Genomic DNA, 14,400 nt, shown 5'->3' on the forward strand with positions numbered 1-14,400 from the left:
TCCACCTGCACAACCGCACTCTCCATGGTTCCTGTGTATCACTCAGTCTCTCTGAGCCTTCACACTGCTCCAGGCAACCCTGTAGTCACACCGCCGCGCCCAAAGGACTGGAACGGGTCCTGCGGCGCCCCCTGATGACGCGAATCCGGCGGAAGTGCGTCTCTCCCACTTCCGTACGCCAGAACGCAAAAACTCCGCCCCGACGCCGTGCGTTCTTTACGAACGCAACGCTCACAGTACCCGGACGCCGGTCGGTGGAACGAACGTCTCCCGCCGCCATCCGACCGACAGGTACGAGCGGAAAGCGCTCCGAGGGGGAGATTGCCGCGCATCGGGGTCCCGTTCTCTCCGAACGTTTTGAATGGCAGCGGGGACTGAAAGCTACCCTCTCCTCCCTTCGTTCGGACCGAGGGGTGCTAAGGGTCAGGTCCATCAAGGTGCTCTCCCCAGGCAAAACCCCTGAGAAGGAGCTCCCCTTACCAGTTCCAAGACGTGCTCCTTCCCGTCCGGCAGGAAACACAAAAACTGAGGAGGGCCTGGAGGACCACACCTTTTATTTAATTGGCTTGACGTGTTTCCTGTCCCGGAGGGAGGAGCCCTATATCTCAAAGGCTGTCCTGGAAGACGATATGAGAAAAAATATAAAAAAAACACAAATATTTCTTCCTCAGTTTAGGCCGATATACATTCTTGTACATATTTTTTGTAAACAAAATCGTAATAAGCGTCAGTCAGCAGGTGGAGCTGTATGGCCATATTTGCAGATCACTTCAGAAACTTCCTGGTATAAAAAGGGGACAGACTAGCCAGTAAGACACAGGAAGGCGTTTACCAGCTGACCTCATTAGCACACCTTCACCCATCAACTAAGTTTTTACAGCACCCAAGGAATTCCTTCATGTGTGCATTTGCCTGGCTTCCCCAGCAGCTCTTTAGACAGGCCCAGGGTGCATGCTAAACTCTCTGGGGCCACATGCAGCCCACAGGACACCCCTGATGTAGTGCAAGAGCCTGCCTGATTTGAAACAGAGTGATAGGATTGATGGTGTCTGCTCCTATTATATAGTTTTGGTAAATCTAAAGGAGATTGTATAATCAAATCATATTGTATAGTGTACGGCCACATTTATACACTAAAATTAACTAGTTTTGCTTTCAGTGTCATTAATTGTTAATGGCACACCAAACACAGAAGCAAACACACATTTTACCTCGTGAAAAAACAGGTGTCAAATGCTGTAAAAAGAACTTTAAAAAAAAATGTCACATAAAGCTACTTTGCCGGGTGTAGCGCAGCCCATTGTATTCAACGGGCTGCCTTACGTGTGTCACTGGAAAAAAATCTAGCCAAAAAAACATGCATTCCGACTACTCTAAATGTGAATGGGGCCTGAAAGTGAAAATCGGTGCATTTACACAAGAACAATGAGGCACTATTCACATCTGTGTGTTTCCAAACGCATGGCAAGCTGTACAGAAAATGTGTGCTTTGCCATGCGTTTTAGAAACACTGCAAATGTACATCATGTTTGTGTTGTCATTACATCTTAAAAGGCACCCCAAGTACAGCAAATGCTCCAAAAACTGCACTGACGCACCATACTCCGCTCCATAATAAAGTTCTGGAGCTTCTCTGGGGCATTTGTCATGTGTAGGGCAGCCCATTCATGTGAACCATGTGCAATGAGTGAAAATTTTCCAAAACAAACCCACGTGGGAATGCGAGTGTTCACTACCTGGAGATGTGAATGAGGCCTGACAACTAAGGGCCTCTGTCCACTCCCCGTCTTATGTACTTGTATAAAGATGGCCATACATTATGCAATCTGATTGTACAATTTCCTTTAGATTTACTGGAATTATGGAATAGAGGACACACCTGAACAATCCAATCAGACAGGCCCTTGTACTACAAAAGGTGATTGTATAGGGAATAGGTGGAATTGTAATGAGGGAGGTGTAGTCCAGAGTAGTGAATATGCCCTCTTCTATGATGCAACAAGTAAGTGAAGGATTCTGGGAGATTACCCAACAGGCAGTGAATGTGGATACAAGCTACAGGAAGTGATGAAAAATACAAATACACTGGACTTTATTATTGTTATTAAGATTTTAAACATCCTGTGGACAAGGTAAATGAGAGGTGAGCACATTGGGATGGCTGGGCCAGAAATGGCATTGGAAAACGCTTCTATTTATTATGAAAAGTGAACTTATCCTTTAATCACTTTGCTAAAAAAAAAAAAAAAAAAAAAGAAATTGACACTGAACACTTATAACTTTCCTTAAAGTGGTTGTAAACCCTTAAAGACCACTTTGACCTACAGGTAAGCCTAGATTAAGGCTTACTTGTAGGTCCAAGAAATATTGCCTTAACCTACACGGTTAAGGAGATATTTTACAAAAAAGGGCACCGCTGTCTATGGAGCATTCACGCCGTAGACAACAGCGCAGGCGCGCCGCAAGTGAAGGCGAACGTGCTGTCACTGGCGGCTCCCGCGTGCATTGCACCTGAGAGCAGCGAGACCCGGAAATCACTCCGGGATACCTGGCAGTGGCAGAGATGAAGAATGTGGGGGCTTCAATCTCAGATAAGTTATTCATAATGAGCTAGTATGCTATGCATGCTAGCTCATTATGCCTTTGCCTTGCAGGGTTTATTTTATTTTTTCCCGGGTTAACTTCCTCTTTAAAAAGCAGAAGTATTTAGAGCAGCTGCTACATTTCAGTTATAATTCTTAAACTACTGTTTTAGTAGTGGGGTTGTAGTGAGAAAAGCAATTTGATTAATCTTGCCTAAAAACACAGTACATGCAGACTAAACGAATGCATCATAAATATAATATAGAATTTGGATATCGGTGTTTAGCACTAATTTTAATGGATTAATTAGGTACATTTCTAGCCTCCTACAGAAAATTATTTTTACACATTTAACACCCCCCCCCCCCCCCCCAAGTACCTTGTTGAACAGGGGAAATGCAGTAACAGTAATTATGAATGCTCATTAAGCAACAGGAGAAACAGTTTACTGAATATTTATTTAGAAATCGTGACACAAAGTAGTAGGGAAGACTTATGTGTCCAGCACAGAAATACACATCTAGTAGTCGCTGGGACACACACTACATTTTGCATGGTAGGAAATGGCTTCATGAAACTGAAGTGTAGAATTCTGGAGAAGTCCAGCAGTGGTGTCAAGAAAACGCTGCACTGCTGGCAGTCTGTTGATATGCTTGTAAAGCCAGTTCTATATATCCTGGATTCTTTGCTTCCATTTTAATAAATATCTGCAAAAATCAAAAGATAAAATTACAGATAAGGAATTGATTGCTTTCCAGAATTTGAATAGCAAATTATTAGAAATGATTTAAAAGTGGTTGTAAACCTTAGACATGAAATATGAACAAGCATATTCCTCTATAGTGTGTACTTGTCTCACTCCGAAGCGCTAAGTGTCATTTCTGTTCGCTGCTTTGTTCTTCTATCTGCATTAGTCAGTCATTTCTGACAGGTTTTTCTGACACCAAGAGAAAAATGGTGTCAGGGGAGGGGTCTCCAGCAGAGCCATAGCCTCAGCTCTGTTCCAGTGTGCCGTGAGGAGGGGGTGCGTCTTGTCCCTCCAATCAGCTCTCAGAGCTCTCCTCACTGATGTAACTTCAGCTTTCCACCCCCTGCTGAGAGATCCTATGTAAATTGTGCATTTTGAACTGATATAGATAAACAAGTACAACGTATGTAGGCGGATTTGTTTAATCTCTGTGTATCTTCTGAGGCCAGTCAGATCACTTGGTATATGTGAGGGTTTACAACCACTTTAATATCAGCCAGTTAGTAATTTAATATTGTTTCACTAGCAATAGTTTAATGCGTCTCAAATGCTTTTAACACTGGTCTCCTTTATTGTATAGCACTGCAACTAAGCAGATAAACACCTTTTCGTAAGAGGGAAATATTGCAGCGCTGGAGCACTGAACATATAATCTTTAAATATTTTAAACACACAGCAAAGCACAGACGATTTATCGAATGACAACCCAAGGCATACAATGTATTTAAAAAAGGTCTGAATATACCAGAGGAGCTATACAGAAGAAGATGCAGCATCTTTAAAGGTCACTATTGGCTGAATAATTGTCCTTATATTCAGCAGTTCGAAGGAATATTACACCTCTCATTTATAACTTAACAAAAGCCCCATCTCTCTAAAGGACTATTCAACACATTTTATAATATGCAAGATGGAGGCCTTAGATATTCTGTACCTCAATGCCCCATGACAAAGATTTTGCAGCAAGTATAATTTTACCAGACTTCAAAATACATCATACTTAGAGAAAATTCAAGTGTTACCTTAATAAGATCTTTGCCGTCGGCTCCCTGGGATTCTCTTGCACACTCAGTATCAGGATGTACCATGTGGTAGAGGCGCACTAAACTCACAGCGTCATCTAATCTGAAAAAAAAAAAGGGGGGGGGGGTGATTAATGCCAATATGTATTTTTTCTAATGACTAGGCTTGGTATACAAAGAGGGTTGTCTTAGATCAGGGGGCAGATAGGCATCTGTCTGCCCTTCCACCTCACTGGCAGCTGAATGTATTTTGCTTGTCTAGTTCCCTTTTTTTCACAGAAATTGAAAAAGATCACCCCCACTTTGTACAGAGATTACAGATATATTTGTTGCAATATTTAGCACCTAGGTTCTACCATCTCTTCATTTAGTTTGGAGCAGCCAAATTGGTCTTCAGTAGGAAGAATGCCCCCTTACAGTTAACTAAAAAAGATCATGGATATTCTGCTGACCCAACCAAGTGATGTTGGCCCGAACTATGCAGGCATCATAAGGTGGGAGGTCAATCTGCCGCAGATTAAAGGAACCCCAGTTGAGAATGGTTGGTTTAGAGGCTCGTTACTCTGTGCCTACGACCGAGTGCAGTTTTATACCATGTGCTTCATTCACTTTTATTACTGTGCATTTTTGTTAAAATTTACTATACTTTAGAAACAATTATTTTGAACATTGTTTATCGGTTTAAGACTCCCCATTTGGTCACATTTTTTCTGTATAATTTGGTTTAGTTTTTACAAAAACTTACAAGGGGCCAATCTGCATACAGTGGTGTTCCATACACTACTCATTCTGGGTCTAAGTGATGCATTGCCGTTTCTGTACTCTTACAGACTGAGTTTACTTATAGGGGAAAAAGCAGACCGTACACTCTCCTGAACATACATAGTATGAGCCATAAGTGACACTAGGTTTTAGAATACATTTGTACGAATTGCTAATGTGCAATGGACCCCATTTTTCATAGCTTTGTTATACATATTAAACATTGTTCTTAAAACTGCTAAATTTCTAATTTAAAGAGCTTATGGTGCATAGGATAGCATTTTGTACTCGCTGAAAAGTAATTTCTTGGAACTTGTTGAGAGATACAAATTCAGATACTGTAAGGTTATACTGACACCTACAGTAGGCTTGGATAATGGCAAGAAAAATAAATAAATACATGTAGGCTAACCCAAGATAACCCCTCCTCCACCAAGCATGCCTCAGTCTGTTCTAAGTAGGGCCAAGAGCATTTTAAGGTGAGTACAAAACTCTTTTCTCACTACTTGGAGGGACACAGGAATTCAGACTCTTTCAGGACATTCCAAAGCAGTTCAGCTGAGGGGTGGGAAAAACAGCAACAACCACAGGTCCAACAAAACAGAACTGGGGACTGCCTTTAGTCCCAAAGATGCCTTTGGCTGAATTCACACCTGAGCGAAGTGCTAACAAGTGTCAGTGCCAATCAATGCCTGCCAGTGTCACCATGTTTTTTTGCTGCGATTTTGTTCAGGTCACCAATGTAAAAAATGGCAGAAAAACGCCTGTAATCTGCCCCAAAGAAGCTTGCGTCCTTTGAGCTTGGGGTGTTTTTCAGTAGTTTTGCTTCAGGTAACAAAACGCTCAGATGTGAACAAGTGCCATTAAAATGAATGGGATTTTGCTTGTTGGGCGTTTTACGAGCTGAAAACACTCAGGTGTGAATGCAGCCTTAAGGGCCAATGCCAGAGTCTGAAGCCAGATAAGGCTGCGTCCCCTAGCAAGTAGGGTGTCTGAAAATAGGACACCAAGAATCAACATGATGCTCAAGGCCAAGAAAGAAAAAAAATATATATAAGTTTACCACTAAAAGGGCAATAAAACTCATGGAAAGAAACACTTAAGAAGCTGATCAACTAGAACTCGCCAAAAGAAAATAACAAATTCCGATGGTGGCCCACATGGGGCACAGCTCTGCAGGGACAGTGAGTGGAGCAAGGGGTCTAAGGTTGAGGGGAACTGGAGAAAGTGCAGTAATCTGTGCCAGAGGCAAGGGATTGGCCTGTGAGCCTAAAGAACCTTCTCAAACCATCCAAAGTCCCGCAAGAAATTCACTCAGCAAGTACTTATAGAAGAAGTGGGGACCTAGCTGGATTCTAACCTCTAGCCTTGAAGGTTGTCTGAGGGACTGGAAACACATACTGCAGAAGCAGATGAAGAAGGGTGGGACTCAAGAAGAAAGAGCATGGAATGTGTGACTATTCACCCAGCTGATGATATCAGTGCTTAGTCCCTTGTTACTAACCCTTTCCATGGCAAAATCAGTAGTGGCAGGAAAAAAAAAAAAAAAAAAAAAAAACACCAAGTGGTGCAAAAAGTGAGGTAACTCCCAGAGTGAGTCTTGCAAGACATACAAGCCCTGAGGTAATGCCATAGCTCTGGATCTAGAAAGTGCTCTGCAGCTAAACTTTACCAGTACTCAATGTCTAGAAAGCACCCAAGCAGAATCCAGTTCTAGAAAGTCACATTCCAGGCTATCCCTGCAATGTCCTGTCCAGCAGAGTCCAGGTTCGGTACTGCAAAATTAGGATGAGAAAAAGGCCAATCCACATATCTGCCATGTAGAGGCCAGCTCAAGCATTGATGTAGTGCGTAGAAGGGCACCGAATGGAAGTTTTGGTGCTGAAATATATATTTGAATTATTACATTATATTAGACTTTTTAATCATTATTAGAGGTGCACCAAAATTTTGGCCCCTGAAACATATTGGCCGAAAACAGTGTCCTCCCTCCTCGCGCAGAGCGGTGATCTCCGTGTATGACGGAGCGGAATTGTCCGGTCGGCCACAGTAACAATGTCTCGCCTCCTGTGTTAGACGGCACACTGATCCGATGCTGGGAAATTGAATCAGTGCGATGTGTATCACAGGAGGCGGGACACGGCTACTGCGGCGGTCAGGCCTGGGAAATTCCAATCCAGCTCTGTGACACAGTGGAAGATAGCCACTCTGACCCGGACACTGGTGAGGTTGCATTTGACAGGCACTGGTGAGGCTGCATTGATCTCTTGTATCATGTCTGCAGTCTCTGACCATCTTCTGTATCGTGTCTGCTAGAGGTGCACCAAATGGAAATTTTGCTAATACTATTAGCAGTATGGTTTAAGTAAGAGACTGAGGACATGATACAAGAGATGGTTAGAGACTGCATTTTTCTTGAGCTTTTCTTGCACTAAAAAAAAAAAAAAAAAAAAAAAAAGGTGCCAATAATGGCCAACAATAAATTCATATTAATTTAAATTGTTAATATTAATTAAAAAGTCACATTTAAATACATACAATTTTATATAAAAATATAAAAGATTTTTAAAAACTGTCATTTTTGGCAAAGTGCAGCCTACATTTTCTGTTTTGCCACTAAAAGTTCCATTCAGTGCACCCCTAATATCATGAATTTAAATGAATATGAATTTATTGTTGACCATTATTGGCACCTTTAGTGCAAGAAAAGCTCAAGAAAAACGTATCCCTTTAACCACTCCAGAGCTCCGGAAGGTTTTACCCCCTTCCTGACCAGTCAATTTTTTGCGATCTGGCACTGCGTTGCTTTAACGGATAAAGCAACGCAGATTGCTTGCGACATTGAAACCAAATACAATTGATGTCCTTTTTTTCCCCCCACACAGTTTTCTTTTGGTGGTTTTTGATCACCTCTGCGGTTTTAATTTTTTACGCTATAAAACAAAAAAAAAGCCCCCCCCCCAAAAAAAAAAATAATCAAAGTTTGAAAAATAAAATAAAAAAAAATTCTAACATTTTATTCATCAAATTTAGGCCAATATGTATTCTGCTACATATTTTTGGTTGTAAAAAAAAAAAAAAAAAAAATATAAGCGTATATTGATTGGTTTGTGTAAAATTTATAGCGTCTAAAAATTATGGGATAGATTATGGACTTAAATTTTTTTATGTTTATGGTTTTTACTAGTAATGATGGCAATCAATGTTTTTTAGCGGGACTGGGACCCTGCGGCGGGCAAATCTGACACTAAGTGACACTTTTTGGGGACCAGTGACACCAATACAATGATCAGTGCTAAAAAAATAAAAAAGCACTGTCACTGTATAAATTATACTGCCAGGGAAGAGGTTAACACCCGGGGTGATCAAAGGATTAAGTGTGCTCCTAGGGAGTATTTTCTAACTGTGTGGTGGATGGTTACAATGGACGAAAAAAAAAAAAAAAAGAAGAGAGATCCGTGTTTCTTAGCAGAAACACAAGATCTCTCTTTTCCTCCCTGAAAGAACAGCAGTATGTCTTGTTTACATAGGCAGACCGCCGTTCTGCCTTTCCTCCGAACGATCAGCGGGTCCAATCACAGTGAATCAAGTGATTCTGAAGTTTGGTTTCTACCTATAAATATAACACGCTATACTTACCTATCCTGTGTAGTGTTTTTTTCACAGAGCAACCAAGATCCTCCTCTTCTCGGGTCCCTAGTGGGGCACCCGAGCCGAGCCTCCATGTATTCAGTCAGGCATGGAGACCCAGTTCGGCCACACCCTCGTCTCCTGATTAGACAACTGAATTTGATTGACAGCAGCGGAAGGAATGGCGCCGCTGCGGTGTCTCAGCCAATCAGGAGGGAGACTTATGGACAACCAAGGCAATCGTGGACATCACTGGATAGAGATGGGGCTCAGGTAAGTATTAGGGGGTGCTGGGGAGGCTGCTGCATGCAGAAGGCTTTTTTATCTTAATGCATTAAGATAAAAAAAATCTTCTTATACATCTTTAATGTATTCTCTGCATTAATATATCTAAAAAAAAAAAAAAATAGGATTTTTAAAACAGCTTACCTGTAAAAATCCTTTTCTTTGATGTACATCAGGGGACAAAGAGCCATAGTAATAATTACTATGTGGGTTATATATCGGACTGACGGGTGCTATAACCCCTCCCATTCCTAGGAGTCCTCAGTTTTGTAGCCAAGCAATACAAGTGTATAATAAGAAGCGAGGGACCTCTGTGTCCCCTGATGTACATCAAAGAAAGGGATTTTACAGGTAAGCTGTATTAAAAATCCTATTTTATTTTCTTACATCAGGGGACACAGAGCCATAGTAATTACTATGTGGGATGTCCCATAGCAACATAACAAAAGACAGGAGGCCAGAGGACTCATACTGCAGCATACTGTGCCCAAAGGCAATATCCTCATGGCCTTTAATATAGATTTGATAAAATCTGATAAACGTACGAACCGAAGACCAAGTTGCGGTCTTGCAGATCTGAGCCATAGAGGCCTGATGATGCACCACCCAAGAGGCACTAATCGCCCTGGATGAGTGTGCTTTAACATGAGAAGGAAGAATTCTCTTCTTTAAGCTGAAGCTTAAATAATCACTTGACAAATCCATTTGGAAAATAGTGGATCTTGACGCCGCCTGTTCACATCTTGGACCCTCTGGCAGTACAAACAAAACCTGTGTTTTATAAACCTGAGCGGTCGCCTCTAAATAGACTCTGTTCGCTTTTTCAACATCAAGAGAATGTAGTACCTTCTCTTCCCAAGATTAAGGCTTTGGGGAGAAAGAAGGAAGAATAACTTGGTTTAAATGAAAACTTGCTACCACTTTGGTAGGAATTCAGGATAACCACCTTATCCTTATGCATGAAGAAATATGGCTCTTACAAGGCAGAGCCGCTAGTTCCGATACTCTTCTAGTCGAAGAAATGGGAACCAGAAAAGATTATCTTTCTTGTCAAAGAACCAAGGAAATTTCTCGTAAAGATTCAAATGGCCGATTCAGCAAGCAAATAAGACCAATTTTAAATCCCTAGGACTTAGAGGTGCCTTGATAGGGTTCACACCAAGAAACATATGCCTTCCAGACTCTATAGTAAGTGATTCTGGATGGCGGCTTCCTGGCACTAATCAAAGTAGACACTCCCAAAGGAGATCACCCACAATCTTTTATAGAGTGGGATTTAACAGTCAGACCTGTTAAATTTTTCGTCCGTAAGGTAGGATGAAATACCGGACCTTGTGAAGAAGGTCTGGCTATAATGGCAGAGCCCAAAGTTCTCTTACTGCCATCTTTATGATCTCAGTAAATCTTCTGGGACCCGCTGGGCCACCAAAATCACCTCCCTTTTGTTTCTGCTTAATCCTGCGGAGAAGGCGCGGAAGTAGCAGAACTGGACTGAAAACTGATCCCATGGGAAGACTAATGCGTCTGTTCCAGCTGCTAGCTGAACCCTTGTTTGACATAAAGTTGTCAACCCTGTCAATGAATCTGGACGCGAATAGGTCCATGTCCGGAATACCTCATCTTCTGAGATATTGCAAGTAAGATGTCGGGGTGAAGAGATCATTCTCCTGGAAATAATTGTTTGCGACTCAAGTAGTATGCCTGAAAAATGAGAATTGCCGATAAGCAAGGAGTGTTGTGTTCTGCCCAAGCTAGAACATTATTCACCTCTTTTTGGGCTGCACAACCTCTCGTGCCCTCCTGGCGATTGATGTAAGCCACCGCCGTGGCCTTGTCAGATTGAATCCTGTCAGGACAGTCCCGTAGTCTGACAGCCAAGATTCTAGGGCCAGACGTACTGCCTGAAACTTCCAAAAAATATTGATAGGCAAGGTCCTCTAACCTGGACCATCTCCCCTGGACAATCTTCTTCCAGGGCTGCTCCCCAGCCTAGAAGGCTGGCATCTGTTAACACCTTCCAGGATAAATATTTTCCCTTTTGCTTGATAACCATCAATTTAGGCTCTGACTATGTTGGGAGCCAAGCGTATTGGAAACAAACAAGGCCTGAATTTTTATTCCAGACCGATAGGATGGTATCTTGAAGCAGTCTTTGAGTAAAACTGCACATAAGGGACGGCCTTGAAGGAGGCCACCATTTCCCCTAAAAATCTCCTGCACAGCTGAATGAAGGAACTTTCCTTGTTTTGATAAGTTGAACAAGTCCTACAATGAAACTGATTCTTGTCTGGGGTAAGAATACCTTCTTCTGTATGGCATCTATAACCAGCCCCCCAATACCGTAATCTCCTTGATGGTTTTAAGGAGAATCTTCCTAGGTTGAGAATCCAACCTAGAGATTTCAGATATTTACGGCTGAGATCAGACTCTGAAGAGAGATATATACGAATAAGCACTTGCTATAGTGTGAAACGCGGCAGCTGTCACTTTTTGCTGTGATGTCATTTGCTGTGTTCCTGTGATTGTTTGAATAAAGGCACCGAGTTGGAGTGCGGCCGTCCAGTTTTCTAATTACCTACATTAAGATCAGACTCTGGTTTTAGACCTGAGACTGAATGATCTATTAAAAGTAGATCTTCTAATAGGCTAGGACCACTATGCCTTGAGCCCTTAACCTGGCTAAAGGAGGTGCCAGAATCTTTCAGAACACTCGTGGCGCTGTGGCTAAGCCAAATGGCAGGGCCACAACCGAAAAAATTCTTTTATATTTCAAACCGCAGAAATTTCTGGTAAACTTTGGCACATGGAGATATGCAACTCCCCTCCTTGCAGGATGGACACAGCCGATCAAATTATGAAAGGATCGGATGTTTAAGTGCCGATTCAGATCTTCGAGATCTAGAATGGGTCTTACCTCTCTGTTTGGTTCTGGAACCTTAAAAGGTTTGAGCCAAAACCCCCGTTCCACTAAGGGAATCTCTGATATCACCAACTGGGATAACAGCTTTTTTGAGCGGCCACAGTCTGCCCTCTTTTAACCACTACAATACAGGGCACTTTCGCCCCCTTCCTTCCCAGCCCAATTTTCAGTTTTCGTCGCTCTAGCGCTTTCAGTGACAATTGCGCGGTCATGCTACACTGTACCCAAATGAAATTTTTATCATTTTGTTCGCACAAATAAAGCTTTATTTTGGTGGTATTTATTCATGACTCAGTTTTTTATTTTTTGCGATATAAGCGCAAAAATAGCGGAAATTTGGAAAAAAAAACAATATTTTCTTTTTTCTATTTTAAAAGAAATCCAATAAAATCAAATTTTGTCATAAATTTAAGCCAAAATGTATTCTGCTACATGTTTTTGGTAAAAAAAATTCTGTTAAGTGTATAATAATTGGTTTGTGTGATCACGGACATATGTACGCAAATGATCATGTACATATGTGTGCAGGTGATGACGTGTGCAGATAATCATTGGAACATGTGATTTTAGTGGGACATATGTGGGGGACATGTTTTTATTATTAGGGACATGTGTTTTTATTATTTGGGGACATGTATGTTTTGGGGACATGTATGTTTTGGGGACATATGTGGGGACTGTGTGGTGTATTACACTAGACTGGTGATCAGTGAGTAAAAAGCTGTAAAAAACAGCTCATACTCACTGATCATCAGCCCGCTGCAGCAATCTGCTCTCCTCAGCGATGACTTCTGTGTGAGGAGAGGAGGAGCCGATAGCCTAGCAACCGGCTGTTTGTTTACATCACATGACGGCCGTGATTGGACACGGCCGTCATGTGATCAGGAGGGCCAATCAGAGAGCCCTCCTGCCGATCTGAGATGCGCCGTGTCCGGATGACACGGGCGCATCAGGATCGCGCCGCTGCGCGGGCACGCGCGCGATCCCGCTCCTTCTGATGGACGTTCCTGAACGTCCTATCAGAAGTAGACGGCTCCCACCCGGCCGTATATGTGCATTGGCCGGGTGGGAAGTGGTTAAAAAATAATTTATTTTTAAAAAAAAAAACAAGGCAGATGCACTGGCATGTCCCCTGAAGAGAAATAACGCCAATATGGGGGCACAGGAAGAGACCAGACCCCCCCCTTTTCTTACCAGAGGGTCTGTGGTGGCTGAAGTAGAGGAGAGTGAAAGCTTCTGCTGTTTCCAGCGTAGGGATGGTGAGTGCTCAATACAGCCCCCAGTGGTGACAGATAGACATGACAACACTATACATAGAAGGAGAAGTTCCTGAGAAAATCTCCCTTACCTTATCCTCACAGCAGGGTTTTATCAGAGATAAAAACCCAATCTTCACCCTTCACGGTAGGCTCTGAGACCTTAAAGGAAACCTTCAGGAACTGGGGGAACTCTCAGGTTAACCCACAATCCTGGACCTGCGACAGCACCCTGCCAGTAAAACTTTATGGCCTTACTACCAAAAAGTACTGGATCCCAGGGCCCAGCCCTCAAAGAGAAACATTCGAAAGCAAAACCTAATTTCTCTGATCACGAGGCCCGGGTACCATTCATTTAGCCCATTAAAAAGACATCAGAACGGATCTGGTCAGCATGGCTGGCTCTCATCAAGGATTACTGCCCGTGGAGCACAGCACATCTTTAATCGTGCCCAACGTCTTAGACACGGGCGAAAAAACGGATGACTCCCAGTAATGGGAGGGGTTATATAGGGGAAGTACACGCCTTAGGGGCGTGCCAGTGTCCAGCACCTGTTGGTCCGATATATAACCCACATAGTAATTACTATGGCTCTGTGTCCGCTGATGTAAGAAAATAAAAACCTTTTAACCACTTGGGTACCGCGCTATTGCCGAATGACGGCATTAGCGCGGACCTAGATTTCCGGGACTACGTCTATTGACGTCGTCCCGGTTACGAGCGGCCTGCGCGCCCCCTGAGGGGCGCGCGCGGCGCGCTCTGTGATCGGCGAGTCTATGAGACTCGCCTGATCACCGATCCGTGCAAGGGGTCGATCCCGACCCCTTATCACGTGATCAGCTGTCAGCCAATGACAGCTGATCATGTGATAGAACGGAGCCGGTAATCGGCTATTATTCCTCCTCGCGCTGACAGCGCGAGGAGAAAAAAAAAAAGCCGATCACCGGCGGCCGTGATCGGGACATCAGTCCCGATCACGGCCAGCAATGCAAGGCACCACATGCCACCTGCCAGTGCCCACCTGCCTCCCGCAGTGCCATCCTGAAGGATAAATAAAAGTAAAAGTAAGTGCCCCCCGTCTGTGCCCATAGTGCCCACAGTGCCACCCACAGTGCCACCCAATCTGCCTCAAAGGTGCTGCACCCCAGTGCCGCCCATCAGTGCCCAGCAGTGCCGCCCATCAGTGCCCAGCA

The 14,400-nt window shown here is 43.2% G+C and overlaps 1 protein-coding gene across 1 annotated transcript in view; it reads right to left on the reverse strand.

Moving 5' to 3' along the window:
- Window positions 1-3,022: 3,022 nt before the first annotated feature.
- Window positions 3,023-14,400, reverse strand: part of MRPS22 (mitochondrial ribosomal protein S22) — a 31,371-nt gene continuing 19,993 nt past the window's right edge. Inside the window, exons 7-8 of the mRNA XM_077488317.1 lie at window positions 4,354-4,456; window positions 3,023-3,290 (exon numbers count right to left, since the gene is read on the reverse strand). Coding sequence (XP_077344443.1) covers window positions 3,198-3,290; window positions 4,354-4,456 — 196 coding nt within the window. The 3' untranslated portion in view covers window positions 3,023-3,197. The remainder of the gene's footprint in view (window positions 3,291-4,353; window positions 4,457-14,400) is intronic.

The sequence above is a fragment of the Lithobates pipiens genome, unplaced genomic scaffold (assembly GCF_037356315.1).
Source record: "Lithobates pipiens isolate NorthernLeopardFrog02 unplaced genomic scaffold, aLitPip1_a1.2 Scaffold_18, whole genome shotgun sequence".
Taxonomy (NCBI): Eukaryota; Metazoa; Chordata; class Amphibia; order Anura; family Ranidae; genus Lithobates; species Lithobates pipiens.